We start from the raw sequence: 22,298 nt of genomic DNA on the forward strand, positions 1-22,298 counted from the left end.
AATTAAAATGATGCCATTTTCTATTCTACCCAAAATCCATGAAAAAGAAATAGAGATCAACCAATTTATACTTCATTAGTCCACAAAAGATAGACTAGTTTTATCATTTTAGGATGTCCACCAAAATCTATCATCTATCATTATATAAAAGAGCAGTTTTTGTGATGGTGGACCGTGGCACCATTTGGGCGGAAAACTAGCATTAAAACTTACAATCATAGCAATCATTCTTGAGCAATGCGATAGGTTTTCCAGAGCAATAAAATAGCTATCATCTTGAGCAATGCATAAAGTAATCTAGAGAATTGTAATTAGCAGATTCATGAGTCTAGCATGTCCTTTATAGACTAAACAAATGAGTATAAATTTCTTTAGAGCATCAAGTACTCCATCTTAAAATTCTTCTATAAATAGAGAGTGAATATGTGAAAGATTTCTATGCGGAGTATAATAAATAAGTAAAGCAGAGAACGAGGAAGATACAAGGGGCTGGAAATTTGAGTGTAATTAGGTTTAAACGACGAAAGGCGGCGACACAGCAGAGAATGGTGGAGGAGATTGTGCGCTTTAGAAGATTTGTAGGGAAAGCAGGGAGGAAATCGGGCAGCATGAACTGGGTGAAATCTGGTGTCGTTGCGGTGGCTTCCGGTGTTCGACTGACGTCGAAGCAAGGAAGGCGATGAAGGGGATTTGCTGTGCGGAGAAGTGGGTGGCGATCCAAGGAGAGTGCGAGTCTCCCCCTCTCCCGGCTGATTTTCCCTCCTTGCCGGGAAATCGCTGTCGTGCCTCTTCCTTGGTCTCCAGCGCTGCCCCGGAGAAGAAGAAGATGTTGATCAATTTGCTCTCTACAAAATGATGTTTTGAAGCGAGGTTTTCAGCGCGTCGCTCTTTAATTACGCCCCATCCGATCCATTTCAAGTTTCTCAATTGGCCACTAGAAGTGGGGGGGTCGTAGAGAGAGAAAGAGGCAAATAGGCGAGGAGGGAGTGAAATATTTGTTGTATTCATTTTTGTTTATAAACTTTCCCAAATCTAAGTATTCTTCTAGAGACATTCCATTCACCCTAACATATCGAAAAAGGATTGTAATGTGATTAGGTGGCGCTGAGATTTCAGGATAAGAGCATCTCCAATGGTGCATGGGCCAGCAATAGGTCAGTCATTCTCTCCCCTGCCACGTCAGCAACACTAAAAATCCACCGCCACATCAGCATTTAGGCCAACCATAAGCCAGCCCCGCAATAAAAATAATTCAAAATATACTACATTTACGGAATTAAAATTACGATTAAAATACGGAATTAAATTTACGAGACATATACGGGAAAATAATTCATTCCATTAAAAAAAAAAGTACAAAGATTTTTTTAAAAAAAGTACATGATTTTTTTTTAAAAAAAAAGGGCTTCAACACACGAGCCCAACACTTACAATTCACATATCAATACCGAGAATATCGAATGTCAACAACTCGTATTAAAATGTCAACAATTGACAAATAACACTTACAATTCACATATCAATACCGAGAATATCGAATGACAACAACTTATAATTGACATTATATGTGTAAAGTTGATATGAATTGTATATGTAGTTGACATGATTGTACACATAGTTGACATTATATGTGTGCAGTTGACATGAATTGTATATGTAGTTGACATGATTGTACACATAGTTGACATTATATGTGTGCAGTTGACATGAATTTTATATGTAGTTGACATGATTGTACACATAATTGACATTATATGTGTGTAGTTGACATGAATTTTAAATGTAGTTGACATAGATTATATATGTATTTAACCATTTTTTATCATTTGAAAAGCCCTCAACCAATAATTTGAGACGAAAAACATAGCCAGAAGTCGAATTTCCAGAAGCAAAATGTTAACTCGTAATAAAATGTCATCAACTTTCACCGACGACGACTTCCATTCGTGCAATCAACGATTTCTCGGTCAACAAATCGAATAAAATTGAGCTGAATCAGCAGATGCTGACGATTAATACGGTTCAGGAAACATAATTTTGAGAGAGAAAAACAATAAACTAATGATTTCTCCTACGAATTGAACCTGCACATCAAATGTAAGCAACTTTAGCAAAATGTCAACGACTCGTATAAAGTGTTTGCAATTAAAAACTAACAACTATTTTCTTTTCTTCTTCTTCCTCCATTCCACTTTTTCTCTTCTGCGATTAAAAACTAACATTACACACACAAGCAATAAAAAACTAAAGGAATCTACTAGCAAAGTCAAACTTCGTGATAAAATACACAATTTATTGATTTACGATTCCTACAGAATGGCCTAATCGTTTGATTGCAATTAATTCATCAAATTCAACAGCCGATCGGAAAATTCACCATAGCAGGATAACTAATTGAGAATGAATTGAGAGGGTTTAGCTGCTCACCGCTTCATAGAGGGGCGCCTCCGCCGCATCTCGCGCCATTTCGGCAATTCGCTCGCGATGGTGCAGAAGCTGAAGAAGAAAAAAGGCAGGAAATTGCTCAATTCGGAGGAGGAGCAATTCGCCGAGTACGAGAAAATGCGCGGCGGATTTCCGGCGTGGTTGAGTAGATCCGATCGGAGGCTGTTGCAGGCGGCAACGAACGAGTTCCGCGCTGGCGGAGGCAGAATCAGGCGGAGGAGGTTGAGAATCAGAGCGCGGCGGCGGCGCGGCGTTGGTGGTGGCGATGAATTTGAGGGATCCGTTCCTGGATTTTAGCCTTTTAGGGCTTTGATGGCGGAGATGGTGGAGGTCAGCGGGGAGAGGGATTGGGAGTTTTTGGTGAAGATGAAGAATCTAATTAAAATACAAAATGACTATTATACCCTTTCATATAAATTAATCTAAAAATAGGGATTGGGAGTTTTTGGTGAAGATGAAGAATCTAATTAAAATACAAAATGACTATTATACCCTTTCATATAAATTAATCTAAAAATATTTTTTGTGTGGCAAAATCTGGACCACTCCTTTAATAAAAATGAGTGGCGATATTGCATCTTATTTCTCAATTAGCCTAAAAAATATCAATTGATCGTGGACCCAGACGTACATATATATTTTATGAAGATAACTGATTGAAATTCTTTGGGCCTATTTTATTCAAATAAACTGGGCCATATAAAATGTTATTGGGCAATAAATTAAATAGATTGGCTCATTTTGTGGATTAACTAAATATAATTATTTTTATAATTCTTGTTTCGTCAATTACAATTTCATTTAGTTTTGTATTTTACTTACTAATTTTTTAAAACTATTATTAAAATATTTGGTGCAAACAATTTTGAATTGCTTAAAATAATTATTTAAATATTAGTATTTATTACTATTACTTTTATTATATTTGACTCCACAGATTTCATTTTCTGGATCTGACTCCACAGATTTCATATATTAGGAATATCAACATACGACATATTCACTATCAACATTATGATGTAAAGCATATTTATCAATATAATATATACACATATATTTTACTTATGATTCTGATCTCACAAAAAATTATGTAACAATTAATAAAAGTAAAAAAAAAAACACCTTAGGGATTATGTATGTTATCCATTTGTTGGCTTGAGATTACGTATGTTATCCATTTGTTGACTTTATAGTGAAATTCTCGAAAGAATCACATGGAATTACCTCAAATTCAAACAATATAAATACATACTGTATATCACTAAATATCAATAACTTGAGAAAATATAATTAAATAAAATAGATTCTGTGTGTGAGAGAGATGTTAAATGTATAATTCAATTGTATAAGATCTATGATTTTTGTCGTATAAATAAAATTGATGTGTAGATTTAGTCTTTTATTTTTCTTAATTATGAAAGAACAAGAAATCTTAAAACAAAATTCACTGCATAATAAGCATGCTTTTCCTAATATATAAAATGATGGATACATGTTTTATTGTAGTGTATATAAATTATGTTTAATCGATTAAGAATATGTTCCAACGGAAGTTAATTTAAATAAATTTAATTGTAACCGGGGGAAAATGGATTATAGAAATCCGACTTACTCAACTGGGGTGAAAGAGGAACTAGTACTACATAGTATTATTATTAAGGGTTTTTGGCTTTTTAAATCAAAACCTTTTTCCGAATTCCGGTTTTTCCTATGAACTATGAGATTTGTTTTTAAAACCACGAACTTTCATTTCGTTAGAATTTTCCCAACCCGACCCGAATAGCATAATTCAAAATGTTAAAGTTGTGTTTTGTTTATTCAAAAGTTGTCATTTGTTATGTAATAATTGTGACTGTATGTATTATTATGCCAAATAGGATCCAAGTAATCAATTTAGTGACAAATAAGATTAAAATTGACATGTAGACAACCTGGGTTTCATCGTTGACCCGCCCGGGGAAAATCCTAACGAAGTGAAAGTTCGTGATTTTAAAAACAAATCTCTTAGTTCATGGGAAAAATCGAAATTCGGGGAAAGGTTTTGGTTTAAAAAGCCAAAAACCCTATTATTAAATAGTGTTAAATACCAAAATAGATTAACCGGTACTTTGATGTGGCAAGAACAAAATAATACTTATTTATTAAACAAGCTAATAAATTTACAGTTCCTCCCTCATTTTTTCAATAAATAAAATATACTAGGAGTAGTAGTAATTAAGATTATTGGGCCCAAATAAACAAATTTGGGCGTGATCTGGCCTTCCCCATAAACCTAGAAAGTGGATGAAATATTCATGATCAGCTTTGATAGACTTTTAACTAATTAAACACTTAATTTTTCTAAGTCTTGATTTTAAGCTGTCAAATATAATGAACCCTTAACATGATAAGTTTAATTTCCCTTAATAGAGATTGCAAGTATATGAATCAAACATCGGAAATTCCAACAACTAAAGCTTACTATTAATATGCGTGGATAACGTATGATAGCACCAAATAAATTCCTAGATTCTCACATCTAATTAAGAATATATTTGTGTTGACGAAACTATAGTAGGTTTGCAATCACTACTAATCAGTCATGATGTTGGCAAGAATTTAGAATATGAGATTTCTCTAAGGTCAAAATGGTCCCCATCAAAAGTGTGTCAAAAGGGAAAGATTTGGTCACGGCCAACACAAGTATCTCAACTAGAACATCCATGTAAAAACATGATGTAATTTACCAATTAAATTAAATGATTTTTGAAAATGGAAAATAATAAAATAATAATTTGATTGAGGCCTTTCACCAAACTAGATAAATAGCTAGGGCACCAATCAAGAAAAATGGTACATGGCCTTTCGGAGATATTGATGAGCCTTGTACTAATATTTCGACAAAATTAAAGGTCACCAACAAATCAAGTTTTTACATCCTCCACAAAAATAAATAAATGCTACACACAAAAAAATAAAAAACTTAATTTGTAAGACCACCACGAAGATTAAAAAGCAAAAGAATATGACAAAGAATAAACCAAGGATAGAATAAATAAAGGCCAAAAATAAATTTAATAAAGACTTAGGATATGCATGTCTTTACTCTGAAATATTCCCAATCTGCATATTTTGTTCATTATGCACATGCTTCCTATTATTGCATGTAGCTGTCAAAAAGCTTTATCATTCATTCATCAATGCTTATTTTTTCTAATAATTATTATTGTTCATCTATGGTTCATATGTTTCATTAACTAATTATGGTCCCAAACGTGCGACATGAATTCTTCTTTTTTGATGAATTATAAATTTATGACATACTTCCTTTGTTTATTATTTAAGTGTCTCCATGACTCCATCAGTCAAATCATAAATATTAAGAGAATAATTTTTTTTGCCTTTATAACCTTATCATCATTTATCATAGTATGTAATTAATTGCAATTTTACACATTAAATAGAGATAAAATAGAAAAGGTGTCATAATTATCAATGAGATTCTTATTATAGAACAAAAGAATTAAAGAGGGTGTGTGACTTAAAAAAACTTGAATATTAATAACAACAATAATAAAAAAGACTGACAACATATATTCGGACCCACTCGAAGTAAGACAATGTTAGCATCAATATTTTATGCAATTATTGCCTTGAAATATTTTAGTGCTGCCTGCCTTCTCACAAATTAAAACGGTGTTTCATCAAAGTTTATTTACAAACTTTTATAGTACACATTATATTAAAATAAATATAAAGTTGTTAAACTTTCGTGATACCATGATTTATAATACTATAAAATTAATACGTGATCTTAACCACAAATTTAGTTATATATATCTTCAACTATAAGTTTAATTTCTTCCCCACACAGAAAAACTAATCACACTCACTCTACTTGACTTAATATTTGAATTTTGTTTTTTGATTTTTAAATGAAACAGGTAGGATTGTACTGTACTTACTTTCTAAATCAAGTTAGTCGCTATTAAAATAATAACAATAACTATTATTAGCATTATTATTATAATCCAAAATAGAAAATGGGTGTATCGGAGTGAGTCCACCTTCATACATTCAAGCCAATGAAAAGCCTCCACCTCAGCTTTCTGGAAATTGATACGGGTGCACCTGTGATGAGTGTACATGGAATCATTTCCCTGCCTTAAAAGTTGAACAAAGAAGAAAGCATCAGTGAGAAACTGGTTTGCTGAAAAATGGAAGACTAATTTAACTGCGTGTTTTTAAAATTTTTTCCTACAATCTGAGAACCGAAAGAAAGGTAACGTTTCTGCAGCTCACTTCTCTATGTCATTTTTCAAAGCTAGGTTATTTTTTTTTTTGAATTTATTTTATATTTATGTGATTTCCACATGAAATTTCATATGTATGTATTTTCTGTATATGCATTCACATTTTTCGTGACAGAATCTTTGGGTTGAATATAATTTTGATGTGGGTTTTCTTTGTTTTCACGAAATCTACGCAAAGATTGAAACTTTAATGACGTGATGTTGGATAAAAAATTAACCTCAGGGGAAATAAATTACTTGGGTTTAATTTGTTGCTAGGAGCTTCCCATATAAGAGACTAATTCTGTTTTTTTTTTTTTTTTTTTTTTTTTTTTTTTTTTTTTAGGGTAAATGAGGTAATCTACTTTAGCATTTTGAAGTTGATGAGTTTCTATGGCATGTATAGTTAGATGCCTCTGACATGGTTGTTCAAACTGGAATTATTGCCTCTTTATGAAATTTTTTTATTCACCTGAAGCTGTGGTATTCTCATTTTAGACTTCAACGGTTTATCATAATAGTTTTTTTTGGTTTTCCAGTCAAATGAGATTTTTGTGAACCTGTTTCTTGACAACCTCTTATGTGTTGAAACATTGGCAGTTTAGCATGAAACTTAATGGGATTTAGGGTAAATGACTAATTTTTATGATAAGTGTAAACTTTTTTGTCGTTATCGAGTAAATGAAGTCTCGATCCCGAAGATGATTAACTTGCCAAAATGAGCCTAAAGTGGAGTATCTTATCACACACCTTGCTTACTAGCATTTATCGCACTGGTTACAGATGCAGACAAAGGATACAATTTTTTGTTTGTTGTAGCTATTTGAAGATATGCCCTCTGTGACTCACTTTTGAAGCCCTAAGCTAAACTGCTAATAAAATTCCCTCCATAATTAAAAACAAAAAAAATAAACAAATGTGATCTTAAATGTGTTACTTCTAGCCATTCCGTTCCATGTTCCAATGACTGTACGAAAAAAGTAACTTTAATAATGTTTGCATTTGGACGGAAAACACGTGTAACGTTGTGAGGCATGCTTTGGTGGAATCTCGTCTGTGATATTAATAATTTTTGTATGATACCTATAACCTAGGGAATCTCGTTGTACACCTCGATGTTCCTCTACAAGGAAATAATTTGATACTTTCCGTCCATAACTGATGATTCCAGTCATGATTTCTGTATACACGGTAGCACACTACTTTCTGAAGCGTTATTGGATAGCGATAGTACTTTTTTGGACATAACCTTATCTTTGCGACTTAACCTTTTTGATGCCATAATGGAGAAACATTATATTATGTGCAACATGACTAGATGAACTGCTACCTTGTCTTGCATAGGTTTCATGATACAGCATTAAATAGTCATTTGCTACATGTTTCTGTGAATCTCAATGATTGAGATGGTCTCTTATGGAAATCTTGTTATCTAGATGCTTGGTTTTAGTGCTATTATGTAACATTATTTCATAGGAATCATTTTTCCACTTGACATCTGTTATATATTATGATTGAGTGATTTTTTGACCTGTTGATTGGTTTTCTATGTAATGGAATTAAAGATTCAGATCCAAATGTCGAGTAAATTACTGAATTATTGTAGGAGATTAATCAAAGGAATATATTTAGAGTTTTAAACAATACATATTCATGACAGGGATTTAATTTTTAAATGTGATCGAACACGCAGTTTGTTTGGTTTATGGTTGGATTTTCCAGTTTCGTTCTCATTAATTCTTTCACTTGTGTTTCTGAAGTAAGGAGCACCTACATTGAAGTGTAACAGATGGTTATGTGCGCTACATATCATTGATACCTGATCTTTTGAGCGACTGAGTGTAGCTAAGGAGGTTCGCTGTTTGAAAGAACACCATTTTCTGCTGTTGTACTGGACATGAGTACGATTGGTAGGACATGCTTACGCCAAGGGAAACCGATGTACCAGCTTTATTTATTGTATTTGTTGTCCTTCCCCTGGTTACCTATTTCATACTAGGAAAATGGAGTGAGACTTCCAAAAGAAAGGAGGGGATAAGTTTGATTGCTGGTGAAGCAGCCGAGGAAGCTCTGCAAGTTGACCCTATGGCTGTTGGTGGTATTTTGCCCGTAGTGCATATGCCAAACAGTGGGATTCATCAATGTGCAAGATGCTTCAACCCAGCTGGGACCCGTTGCTCACAATGCAAGTCTGTTTGGTATTGGTATGCCAATTTCTCGACTTTACCCTACAATTCACCATACTACTAGAAGTTTTCAACAATTTTTATATTGATATTATTTGGTAATCCATCAAAAAAATTTCAAAAGCTGTCAGGACACTTTTGAATCTTTCATCAACTGTCAGCTTGATTATCACTATGTCGCTACTAACTCAAACATCTCTGCAGTTCTGGAAGGTGTCAGATCGTTCATTGGAGGGATGTTCACAAGCTTGAGTGCCAGCAAATGGGTAAAGACTGCCATAGATCATCCCTTAAGTGTGGCTCAGAGGAAGGATCTCGTGGAAGGGAGTCATATGGTGAAACTACCAAACAGTCTACCTTCCAATACAATGTGCAGCAGCCTAGCATTGACGGTGCTTTCTCAGAGGATTTAGCGTTGCATCCTCTAGCTACACTGACTCCTACAACTACTTCAGCAATGGTGCTAAGTGCGTCTCAGAAATCTGTCATAAACAAACTATCAGCAGAGTTTGGCACATTTCTTACTGGCCAGGTAGACTCCTCAAAAACAGCAGATGGTGCTGGATTGAGTTCCTTCGTTGAAGCCTGTGGCAGTAGTTTCACTCTCCCTAATTCTTCTCAGCCGTCAGAAGATCCTTATGTGAGAAACATTACCCTGTCCCATATATTTACTTGTGTGTGTATATATATCTCTCCACATATAGATGATATTCGGATGTAATATGTTGGAAACTTGGAAAACAAATTTTCTGAAAATTTCAATTATTGTTTGTTGCAGCTGAGAGAGGTGAACTTTCCCCTCTCAGAACGTCATGCTAACAATCCTCATGCATCCAAGGATGGAACTGATAGGGCAGAAATAGAATGTCAAAATGCATTAGATGGTGGGAACAATTTTGGGATAGTAAACTCATCAACTGCAGCAAGTAACTGTGCATCAAACCTAGATATGATGAGGATGAAGGGTATGAAAAAGTCGGCAAAAGTTGACAATCATCAACATTTAGAAGATAGTACAACCAAGAAAAGAAAGGTCAAGGTGAGTTAAAAGAAGTTGTTTGCTAGAGTTCCAGGATTCCAACTGCCTTTCTTAATGAAATACTACTATGTACTGTATCATATATATACGTTGACAAAAAATTTCATATTGGGCTTCTCTTATCTGCCAGATGATTTTCCCCTATGAAGAATTTGTGAAGTGCTTTCAGTACGAAAATTTCACTGTGACTCCTAGAGGACTTGTAAATTGCGGGAATAGGTAAAATTACATCTTGTGCTCTCATACAAAATGAACACTGGGAAAATACTGCAATGTGAAAGTGAGAGTTGCAAACTGACCCATTGTATTCTTCTGCAGCTGTTACGCAAATGCCGTATTGCAGTGTTTAATATTCACAAAGCCTCTGATCATTTACCTTCTTTGCCAAACACATTCAAGAACTGGTATTTGTTTTTCCATCATGAAGTCGCTAAAGTATATCCTTTGTGATCACCCGTTGATGTCCTTTGTGCATGCAGGATGTGCCAAAGATTGGTGTCTAACGTGTGAGCTCGAGCAGCTTGTAATGATGCTGGGACAAAATGGGGGTCCTCTATCTCCCATAAATATTCTTTTGTATATTAGAAGTCTTAATGCTCAGATTGGTTATGGAAGTCAGGAAGATGCTCATGAATTTTTAAGGTCTTTTTCTTTTAGCATTTGATCAAATTTCTCGTATATTTTTAACTGATATAGTCTTTACTGTTAAAGAACTTTATCCGTGAAAGGAAAACTTGTGCATTTCCTTTATAGTTAACGTGGCAATGCTGTGCATACTCAGGCTTCTCGTGGCCTCAATGCAAACAATATGTCTCGAGGGTTTTGGTGGAGAAAATGTCGTTGATCCCAGGCGGCAGGATACAACTTTTATACAACATACATTTGGTGGAACTCTCAGATCAAAGGTGCTCGATCTTGCTTACTATACTAGCGGAAATATTTATTATCTAGATTTCCCTTTTCCGTTCAATAACTCACAGCATCCCTTTGTAAAATAGGTCAAATGTATGATATGTCACCATGAATCTGAAAGGTATGAGAAAATGATGGATCTTACTCTGGAGATATTCGGTTGGGTGAAGTCGTTGGAGGATGCGCTAACACAGTTTACCAGCGAAGAAGATCTTGTTGGGGACAATATGTATAGATGTGCAAGGTATATTTTAATATCCATGCATCCACTTTTTCTCTGATAATGCAAAACTTATTTGTTCTTATAATTTTTGAATAAAAGGTGTGCTACATATGTTCACGCTCGGAAGCAACTACACATAAAAGAGGCTCCCAACATCCTAACTATAGTGCTAAAGAGATTTCAGGTATTGTCTTATTGCCATTGTGTTTGTGTGGATGCATTGAATTTCTGCATTTTATGTTGCCCTAACCCTAATTTTTTGAAAATATATAGGAAGGAAACTATGGTAAGATAAATAAGTGCATAACTTTTCCTGAAATGCTGGATATGATTCCATTCATGACTGGCACCGACGACATACCTCCGCTCTACATGCTCTATGCTGTCGTCGTTCACCACGACACATCCAATGCGTCTTTTTCTGGTCACTACACCTCGTACGTGAAAGATCTACAGGGCAACTGGTTCAGGGTTGACGACACAGAGGTAGAAATCTCCCCACATTTACTCAATGTTGCTTCGTTTTCACTACCATGTATCACAATCCCTCTCTGTTTCACCTCTATTTATTTAGGTTCAACCGGTCGAACTGAGCCATGTCATGTCTGAAGGAGCATACATTCTGTTCTACATGAGGTAAGCTTCAAAAGAAAACGATGATTTCTGAGATGTTGACAAAGAAACAGAGATGATATCGTGTTGTTCTGCAGGTCGCATCCGCGCCCTACTAGATGTGGGAAGTCCAGCCGTAACCAGGCTCCTCGTAATAGGTCGTTAAAGGGCCAAAGGGCGTCAAGGCCAGAGCCGAACAACCTCGTTGCAAATGAGACGATTCCGGAGAGCAGTAATGGGGTGCTGATAAGGGAAAGCAGAAGCAGGCCGTCGAGTCTGAGAAATTACACAGAGTTCTCGGATGCTGCGTCGAGCGACTGGTCCGTGTTCACAAACTCGGACGACTCGTCGTTCACGACAGAGAGCACGAGGGACTCGTTCAGCACGGTGGACCACGGGGAAGCGGCGTTCTCGTCCATCTACCAGTCGATGTACCCGGTGGATTCGCCGACGAGGCGGAACATCTCGTGCAGCATGTTCCCGGGAAGCAAGGCGCAGACGAGATTTGCTGCCCGCGAAGAGAGGGGGTTCGTTTCAGTTTCGTGTGTAAATTATGGTAGTGAGGCAAGGACAGAAGGTGTGCCTCAAACTTCAGTTGATTGTTCGATTTAGTGATAAAGATTCCTAGGATTGATTTTTCGGATTCTTTTTAAATTTTGCTAAAAGCAGCTAGAACTACAGTATGCCTCATATTTTTGGTTTCCAATATTGGCATGAGGCAGAGTCGGAATATGATTAATTATACATTATTTCTTTCTTTTTATGGGAAAATATGCATATTTCCTCTCTCTCTTTCATACTGTGTAGAAGATGGATCTTATTACATTGAAATTAACTAATGCTTTTATTGAAAGAGTACAAAAATCAAAATCAACTCAAGTAGTCTTCACTGTCTTAACAAACTGTGTTATAGCAGTTATAACAGCAAGGGGGTTCTCAACATGTACAGCATGCCCTGCACTTGGAATTTCGACCACTAATGGAAAGCTGTTTTCGGGGACGATTCTTTCTTGCATCTCAATCGCGATTGCCTTGAACTTGGCATCCTTTTCTCCCACGATGAGCTGAAGTGGCACTTTGCACTGCTTCAGATCTTCCCACATTGATCTATTATGAGATGGAAAAGGAAGAGAAAGATTGATTCTTAGTCTCGAGTAAAGAGTGAGATGAATCACACACAATGTGTAGATAAGTTTAGAAACTAACGGTTGCCTTCCGATGCTTAAATCGGACAGCACTTTTCCCAGAGTGTGCAAGTCTTGGTGCTTCAAACGTTTGGTCACTGTCTGTTTGAAGTGGGGATGGCTTCTCAAGCTGTTGATGAGTAAACGGTAGCAACGAGTTCATAGACATTCAGCCAAAAAAAAAACGACAAATGCTCAAATTGATAGTGGTGCGACACAATTACCTAGTCCAGAGTTCTTCAGCATACCAAGTGTCTAAAAAGAATTCTAAGCCGTTTGCGACGAGTGTGCTAGCTCTGAAGTCATCTTTAGCCTTGCGGGTTGTTCTTGCATCGTTATCTATCAATCCCGGACTTCCAGATATTATCATAGCTCGCTCAATCTGTTATAATACATAAATATATGCAGCATTTAGCAACAGAAGTAAATTATGATTTGCACGCTGAGAAAGTTATAGGGATGTGTTGGTCCACCTTGTCGCTACATTTTAAGGCCGTGTATAAAGAAATCCGAGCTCCCATTGAGTATCCAACGAGTGTGACCTTTCCATGAGTGAGTGTTTTCAACACCTTGTGCAAGACCTCAGCCATTACATCAATTGATAAGTTAGGTTTGTCTGAATCATTTTCACCGTGATATTGCAATTTCGATCCACCATGACCAGGAAGATCAATTGCAATGGATCTGGTGGAGCTCGAGATGGCCTTCATGATGGGGATCCAATCTACGCTGGTTCCAAGAAATCCGTGAAGAAACACGACTGCACTACCCTGTATTGATTGTAACAACGCAAGGGAAAGACAAAAACAAGGCTCAGTAATGGGCAGATTCCACCAAGTTATCAGATCATAGTAATATTTTTCATAGATATATGTATCTGTTTTGTTAACTAAATATTGTGCAATTTGTTACTTACATCATTGCTTTCACCAGTCTCAAGCACATTTATGGAGAAGGAGACACCTTCTGTATCAACTGCTATTTGGTATTCTTTCACCTCTTTCTCATCCGAGGTTCTAACAACCGCTTCGGGATTTAGTCGACATTTTTGGAGGAAGCGACCAGCATCAGCAGCATCCGCCTCTACAGAGCCATGTTGTGGATTGTGATGGATATCTAGAGGCTCGGTTGTCACTTGTTCCTTGAACCACTTATAGGTTCCGAAACCATGAGCAGTGGACGACTGTGGTTGTTCCTTTTTCATCAAACTCTGCATTTCAGCATTCTGCACGTCCAAATAGCAAGCAAATTGGATGTAGGCAGACAAACCAAGAGCACTTTCAAACGCAGCACTGATAACAGTCATTTTCCCGTGCTGCTGAGCCCATCGTGCAACCAATGCAGCATTTTCAAAGCCTCCAATAACACCTGGTTTGATGACCTGACAGTTTTAGGTCAAAATATATCAGTAACACAAACTCTTCAAATTTCGTAAAATCATGTTAAGCACCAATAAATTGAGTTAGTACTTACAACAGCAGCTACTCCAGAGTGGCTGTATTTCTGAAGGACAAGAAGAGGATTCTCTGTGACAGAGTTGATGGTTTCGTCCAAAGCCACTGGCAACCCCGTTTGTTCGCAGAATTTCATTATATCATCTTCATTATCAACAGGTTCCTGTAACCCCATAAAGTGAAATGAGAATTAGCTATCAAAATAACTTATGAGAGTATAACAATTTCCTGACACCATTACATGGCAGAACCCTTCGGCTCCGGCAAACAAATCTGGTATATGGGGTTTTCTTGGTTGAAACCAATGACAGCTCATGAGATAAAAAGATGTCATGCCATATACCTCAATATATTGCAAGCAGCATTCTTTGACGCCATGAGCAAATTTTACTGCTGCATCATAAGTCCATTTTCTGTTTGCATCTACACGAAGTACGATATTTTCCCCCACCTTCCTCCTCACTTCTTTTATTGCAGCAATATCTTCATCGGGATCTTCTCTACGTGCCACCTGTGACAGATAAATTTGAATCACTGTACCAGCAACGCTATTTTTGAAACGCTCAACATTTGTAGACACTTACTTTTATTTTGATGGTAGTAAATCCCTCCGCGACAAGAGTCGATGCAATGAATGCTGTGTCCATGGGACTTCCATACGAATCGATTAGAGCACAAATTTGAACGGGAGATGATCGTTTGGACAATTCTCCAGCTGATGGATGAAGTACATCCAGTATGCTGCAACCATGTCTACTTGCAATTGCACTGAGGATGGCCATCTCCAACCCGCATCGGACACTGGGGAATATTGAACCTGGCTATAGCATATAATGGGGCGCATTTAAGAAATTGAAGGAATGAAAAGGTTAAGATGATATACTGAATGATATCACAGGTTGAGCACTAATTAAAATGTACAACTGTTTTTAAACGCCTACCGGAATTCCTAAATTGTTCCATATCCAAGAAGAGAAAGAACCCTTCAATAGAGGTAGGTTGTCACTAACTGTGTTTCCTTCTATGACATGCATAAGAAATCGAAGTTGCTCTTCCACATCAAGCAGGTTTTCTTTGTGGATTTCAAGAGGTGCAACCTGTTCAAGCATTAACGAGGATCATGAGTTAGCAAATGTCCTCTCATACGGGGCTGCCATGTGAGCAAGGCGTGCAGAAATTTGACTGATTTTTAATGATTTTAAGATGGCATTTATGGAAACATCATATATCATTATCATGTGTATGTAGATGTATATCACATCAGTGTAGCTGCTTGAGAGATAGAGACGAGTTTAGGATCAGTAAAGCTTTACCTCACCAAATCCAACACTACCGTCATCAAGAGACAAAATTATAACAAAACCTTCTCTATAGGATGGGAAGTTGTTAGAATTTCCAGAAGATGAAGTAGGTGGAGCATTTAGCTGAACCCTGCCATAAGTTAGAAAACACGATGAGGATTTACTGCTTCGCTGCATCGGATATTTATGATTTACGTGCCAGAGGCTTACCTGTATTGGGAGTAATCCATCTTACTAACTTTGCAATCTATGGGGCCTGGTGAGGTAGAATCTGCGATTGAAAGCTTTGAGAGGACATTATAAGCGTGATCTGAGGCTTGGCGAGTGAAAGTCCTCAAGTTACTGTCAGAGTATCATACAGTTAACAGTGTGTGAGAAAAATAAATGACTTGTAAATTTTGGAAATGGAGGTCTGGAAATCAAACAGACTTATGGAATGTGATATTGGTCTCAATTTCACTTTCAACCTCCACTATGCAATCAACATCTTCTCTCTGAGACGTGAACAGAGCATTCTGCAACTCTGTTTTTGTCTGGACTTGGACATGCTTCACACTGCACAGAACATCTTCCATAAATCAAGTGGTCGAATGCCAACTCAGTTCCAGACGAGTTTTTGTCAAACTAAGTTCGAGAATTTAGAATGTAAGAGAAAAAATATTCTCACCCATGTGCCAAACATAGATGACGTATTGAAACATTGTGAGATGTGTAGAAAAACTGGTCCATTATATTTCTGTCAATTGTACTTGCAACTGGGAGTTGGCTAAAGATTGCACCTCCACGGTTGTTTACCACGACTATGACCATGGGCTTGCGCGATGTCCTTTCAGAAGAAAAGTTATATGTTAATAAAGGCATCTGAAAAGAAATGCCAAGATAGGGACATGAGGCTTTCATCGAGCTAGTTAAAAGAAATCAAAGCAATGTCGGAAGAAACAACTTCAAGTCCTAAAAAAGAATGAAGATAAAAGAAGCAAGAAAGTTGGGAAAAGTCTACCGGTGTCTCAGTAGTGCCAATCCATTGGTATCATGCAGAAATGAAACATCTCCCATCACAAGAAGCACCTGAGATTGCAAAGAATTACAATGTTAGGCATTTGGTTATTTACTGATTAACATTTCATTGCTGCAAATCAAAGGTGCTCCAAAATTATGCCGAATGCTTTGTTGCTTACTCGTTTGTTGCAGCCAACTGCAAATCCAACAGCAGAGCTGATCAAACCATCAATGCCACTAGCACCTCTATTTGCTGTAACATGGACCCAGTGGCACGGCAAACCAGCACTCAACATCAAGGAAGCGGGATGGGTGCATTGCACCCAATTGCTCCCATACATGTCTGCATCACGTATTGTCATGCTGTTTCCAAAAAATAAAGCAGATCCACAGCGAAGTGTTTCAAATATCTTTCGTGCAACATAAGGTTCAGTCAGTGATTTTTCGGAAGTAATAAATGATGATGACTCCGAGGCAACCTATGAAAGTGTGAGGAGAAAGTCACTGTCAAGTTGAGTTTATGCAAAACGAAAGTACATCTTTTAGTTTGAAGTGAGATTCTAAAAGTATGGCATACCATCATGTCCAATCCTCGTAAAAAATCCTTCCATCTCTTTCTTATATTTGGTTTGCAAGATTTAATTACACTATCACTGAATTGAGAGATGGTACTTTGGATCCTGTGTGTTATGATATGAGAAGGATCATGACGACCCGGATGATCATCAACTAGAATGAGCGAGCTAGGACAAGATTGGTTTATCATCTGAGAAATGCGCCTTCCGGTTATCCGACTTCCAATCTGTTATTTTAACAAAGATAGGAAATAAGGAGTTCACCAACATCCATCAAAATGGTTTGTGTTATATCAATTCACAGAAAAATTATTCTTGAAAGCATGCAGTAAAACTATTGAGTAAGAACTTGGATGTACCTGTACTATTACGTCAGCCTTCATCCAAGCTCTGACAGAATCTGACTGCAACAGTTGATCAAGCTGATCAACAAATAATATATCCTTCCTGTCGAGAAAGGATGACAGATACTTCCTCAATCGTAATCCTGATTGGATGTCGATTACAACTGGCCACAGCAAGTGCTTAGCCAGCAGAAGAGCTCCCCACATGTCATCTTCTTTGTGAATAGAACCAAACACTAAAACCCCATCATTTGCCCCTTCAATAAGTTCGAGGACTTCATTCATGTGTGAGTACATGTCACTACATGATAAGGATTTTTGAGGTGGAATATATCTGGTGAATGGTTCTGCATTTGACATCCAAAAGTCTAATCCATCAACACATTTACGATTCCAATCCTTCAGACTATTTGCCAGTGGTTCCCGAAAAGGGCAGTTGATATGTATAGGACCATTTGGTGAAGATGTTGCTTTATGTACTGCAGAGTCAATTGTGGTGAGAACCAATCTAGCAGAAATCTCATCAGTAGGAGGAGGAAGGCTGAAAAACTGCCTCGCAAATGTTCCAAAATGATTGACCTAGAATGCAAACACATAATGATTGATGGGAACGAAACATGTAATTTGCAGAAATGCAGTAGTTAAGAAATTAGCAATTTTCTCAAATATGAACAGCATCACAGACAGAATTATAAAGGTAGCTTCGTAGACCTGATTGATTGCTTGGTTTGCTCCAACGTCTACCAGCTCAGGAGGGCGGTCTGCGGTAAGTAACAACATGGGTACAAAACTTTGACTTGCCTCGACAACCTGTATGTTCAGGTGCAGTAAGACTTACAGTAAGAAGTAAACATCAGGCTAAAGTAAGACAGCTCTTAAAAAAGACGAAAGCAACTGCATTGTTGCCTTGTTGGAACTAAAAAACTCACAGCAGGAAAAAGATTCGAGACTGCAGTGCCCGATGATGTTATGACGACTGCTGGTTTTTGGGAACCTTTGGCATAACCAAGAGCATGAAATGCAAGGGACCGTTCATCAATGCATGCAATGCAAGTTGTAAGGGGGTGACTAGCAGCAGCGATTGTCAGGGGAGATGACCTTGATCCAGGAGCTATACAAAAATACTAGAGGCAAATATATAAATCAGAGAGGTAGTAAAACCTATTGGGAAGGAACCAATTCTGTTAGTATGTCTCACCGTCAAACCAAGTCGGGTGCATTCTTCAACTATAAGAGATGCCCACAAAGCATTGATGTTAGGCGAATCATGACAGAAAAAGTTCACTTTATTGGTCTCGTGCTCTGAGTGCTGGAAACGAGATGAAAATGGTTCCACAGAGTAAACATAAAATTAAAATGAGAATGTATCAGAGGCGAAGTAGTAGTAGGCGATATTAGCAACCAGAAAAGTTATTTATCAAATCACAAACAGAGTAAACCTTTTTGTTTTTTAGCAACACTGATAGCCAAAACATCAGCTGATAGTTGGGTTTAAGGAATTCGAAATCCAAGTTTGGTATATATGGAGTATATTTCAGGAACATACCTCAATTATAGAAATGATAAATTGGATTGTATAAGTAAATGAGCTACATACCATGTTATTTGCAATTGATAGAGTTGGTGAAAGTCTGGCTGAGAACTGGCTGAAGCAGGATGAGGCATCTTCCTGCAAGAAATGTATATATTAGATTGTCACCGATTAGTTTATTTGCCAATAAGACCACTGCGTTAACATAATGAAAGAAAATATCACACGATGGATCGTCTAAAAAAAGGAGTACCAAGACAGAAAAGTACCAGTTCCAGAGTGCTGGCCTCAAGTTTCTTCCCATCCATTAAGAGTGAATTCACACGCACCTACCAAATGTTTCCGTAGATGCAACATGCAAATGGTCATTTCTCAGAAACACCTAATCATCATTCATAGTTGTTGTTTTTTTCCCTTTTTTTTTCCTTTTTCACTGAGATGAAAAATCATCATTTGCAGTTGGAAACGCATAACATGGAAAAAAGTCTAGCTTATGGAAATTGAGGTTTATCCTGCTGAATCCTTGCTCAGAAAAAGGCAGGTTGGGAAATTGAAGATAAACAAGGAAAAAATAAAATAAGGATTAATCACAAAAAAAAAAAATATACAGAAATTGGGACGGTCTGCAAATTTAAGTAACGGTTTTAATTTTGCAAACATGACTCTATTTCCAGCTGAAATTTAGGTTCATGTTACCATTTGCGTATGCTTCTCTGCATTCTTGAACTTCAAAAGAGAAGAGCAAATTAGTTGGCTACCACTTGCAGAAGTATACCTGGCCTGAAACAAAAAAAAATTACAGGAAGCAACAGTAAGTGTGAGAAAGTGTCGGTGCCATGAGCTAACAGACAGTGAGAAACTTGCACTACCTGCTGAAAACTGCTCTCAAATGTTTGGACAGCTTCACTAAAGGTACACATCGAAGAGTCATCCCATGCCAGTGTAGCAGATAAGAAAGAGATATCCTCAAATTCATCCAACTCAATCTGTTGAAAATGTAGCCTGATTATACAAGTACTACAAGGAAAGAGGAACGACATAGCAAGACTACCAGAATCCTACTCTATACATGGGCTTGCAAGTTCACGACTGCATACAGGATTAAAATGCAACAGAATGATACACTACCTGTGGGATGAAAACGTAATAAGAACCAGTCTGACGCTCTACGGTGGACATCTTCGTGTCAAGCTCAATATCCAAGAATCCGTAAGCCTTTGAAGATGTTAATTCAGCTGGAAGATATCTGCATAAATATTCATTAACATGCTACATCAAAATTGCAGTATGTTAAAGCAATTAAACGGGACTTCAAATTGGATCGAAGTATTTGCATCTAAAATTTGACCAATTTACTCTACAATTTGACTAAGTGATGGCAGTTATGTTACACACTTTCACCAGAGTCATAGAGGAAAAGATTATGTGCATCAGATCAGAAATGGATTAGTAAAAGTAAATGCAGGATAGCTTATCTTCTGACAGTAGAAATTAAAATCACAGGGCTGCATATAATGCTAGTTAATGATCAAAGCAAATGGAGTACAAAACAAAACAGATACCTCGACAAATAACTGTGTTTTCCTGAAGCATGGGGAGATCCCTTGAAGCTGACAGCTGAACCTATGCCAAAAACGCCTCTAGTTCTTCCCAGAGAAAGTGATTCGTAGGTTGGATTCTCCTTATCACTGGAAAGGAAGAATAAAGGAAACACCTTCGATGACTCTGGTTGAGAGCAAAACCAGTTAAGTGCTTTTGCACTTGGAGGGACTGCAAGCTATGCATAGAAAAGAATAAATCCCAGATCTTTGTAGAAAACAGATGAAAACGGCTTTACACTACAAAGTGCAAAAGGCTCAAATGTGGCCATACACATGATCTATCTTTAATAGAATACCGCTGCACCACAGAACTACTTCATAATCATAGCATCTCCCTCGCAATCAAGAAATAAACACGATAATTCAAACATGTGACTTCTTTCATTCTTTCACTATCCACTCCACAGTATAAATAACAAACTACACTGCAATCTTACGACAAAGCTAGGAAATCTCGTCACACTAAAACCAGCCTCGGCATGGAAATACGCCAAGAGCCTCAATTCGCAAAAAATGTGAGAAAGATGCACAAAACTGATCATATTGTTACTGATAAAAAGCGTTTGATGGATTCAACAAAGAGAGTAATCCAAACAGCATACATGAAAAGGAAAAACAGGAGCAAGAAAAGCCTGATGATCATGTCACCACAATGCAATTGAAATCCTCTCTCAGACAAATGTTCAAACAGCAGGACTACAATAGACAATAATCAACCTCAATCAACAGTGAAAAATTAACAAATTTGTATCACCTGAAATCTATACATCCCACTTGAGCAAGTAGGCGGATTGGCCTTCAGCTCCTCCACAGCCGCCTTAATCGCATCCAATCCTTGATCCAAACTCAACACCGGCGCCAAATTACGCGTAATACAAGAATTAACGAGCAATGCAGCTTCTTTATCATCCAAGACTCTATCTTTACCCATTGAGCTTCTCACAACCTACAAGATCATACATAAACACAATCAAACAAAAGCAGAAAGAAAGACAGAGCCGCCAAAGTGGACTAAAAAATCAAAATTTCGGAACATTTGAACCTTGGAAATGGGATTTTGGCGGTTATTGAAGCGAATGAAACGTGGGAACGCGGGTTTGAGGAAATGGGTGCGCTTGTTGATTTTGATTATGGTGTTTTGGTGAAGTTGGAGCTTCGTTGGAGGAAACTGGAGGGTGATTTGTGAGTTTACTATGCGATAGTCCATTGCTAATGAACGATGTCAACTGAAGCTATGGCAATGGAGTTCCATTGAAGATGACATTTATACTACATACTACTTAGCTTCAGCTACAGCCTATTTAATTTACCCATTCTTTTTTCTATACTCTACTTACTTGAATTTGCAGTATTTTCTTTCTTACGTCATTACAAGGTTTATCCAAATACGGGTGTTTTCTTGTGGGGAATAGTTATTTTTGTCATTTAATTGTATTCCAAAATATTGATTATTTAATTGAGAAAAGATAAATGTACATCATTATATTTTCTTTTATAAGTATTTTTCTTTTACTATATCAATTAATTGAAACTACTGACTTTTTAAATTCTTCTATATGTAGGATGTTTATGTTGGATTAAAGACTAATAATGATGTGTAAATCTTATGGAGTAGTATTCA

General features: G+C 37.0%; 2 protein-coding genes across 4 annotated transcripts; one reads left to right on the forward strand and one right to left on the reverse strand.

Moving 5' to 3' along the window:
* The first annotated feature begins 6,387 nt into the window (after positions 1-6,387).
* On the forward strand, positions 6,388-12,476 carry LOC125205357 (ubiquitin carboxyl-terminal hydrolase 15-like). Its single transcript, XM_048104239.1, has 13 exons — positions 6,388-6,706; positions 8,477-8,920; positions 9,107-9,542; positions 9,681-9,941; positions 10,072-10,160; positions 10,260-10,345; positions 10,421-10,583; positions 10,723-10,846; positions 10,940-11,097; positions 11,176-11,260; positions 11,350-11,562; positions 11,651-11,712; positions 11,787-12,476. Exons 2-13 carry the CDS (start codon positions 8,634-8,636, stop codon positions 12,298-12,300), a joined length of 2,478 nt encoding a protein of 825 aa, XP_047960196.1. The 5' UTR covers positions 6,388-6,706; positions 8,477-8,633; the 3' UTR covers positions 12,301-12,476.
* Positions 12,477-12,513: 37 nt separating this feature from the next.
* Positions 12,514-21,933, reverse strand: LOC125205356 (protein PHYLLO, chloroplastic). Of its 3 annotated transcripts, XM_048104235.1 has the most exons (28): positions 21,720-21,933; positions 21,432-21,623; positions 20,639-20,853; positions 20,205-20,322; positions 19,946-20,062; positions 19,773-19,856; positions 19,346-19,405; positions 19,143-19,214; positions 18,744-18,854; positions 18,475-18,669; positions 18,257-18,355; positions 17,561-18,124; positions 17,204-17,428; positions 16,806-17,105; positions 16,628-16,695; positions 16,295-16,453; positions 16,057-16,182; positions 15,838-15,969; positions 15,640-15,757; positions 15,268-15,423; positions 14,911-15,147; positions 14,670-14,837; positions 14,346-14,489; positions 13,789-14,253; positions 13,346-13,642; positions 13,097-13,254; positions 12,895-13,002; positions 12,514-12,795 (listed from the first exon to the last, which is right to left on the reverse strand). In XM_048104235.1, exons 1-28 carry the CDS (start codon positions 21,882-21,884, stop codon positions 12,564-12,566), a joined length of 5,085 nt encoding a protein of 1,694 aa, XP_047960192.1. In that variant the 5' UTR covers positions 21,885-21,933; the 3' UTR covers positions 12,514-12,563. The 3 variants fall into 3 exon arrangements, with proteins under 3 accessions (XP_047960192.1, XP_047960194.1, XP_047960193.1); XM_048104237.1 differs by lacking the exon at positions 21,720-21,933 and having other exon boundaries at positions 20,639-20,764; positions 21,432-21,529; XM_048104236.1 differs by lacking the exon at positions 21,720-21,933 and having other exon boundaries at positions 20,639-20,846; positions 21,432-21,528.
* Positions 21,934-22,298: the final 365 nt, after the last annotated feature.

Source organism: Salvia hispanica, chromosome 2, assembly GCF_023119035.1.
Source record: "Salvia hispanica cultivar TCC Black 2014 chromosome 2, UniMelb_Shisp_WGS_1.0, whole genome shotgun sequence".
Classification (NCBI taxonomy): Eukaryota; Viridiplantae; Streptophyta; class Magnoliopsida; order Lamiales; family Lamiaceae; genus Salvia; species Salvia hispanica.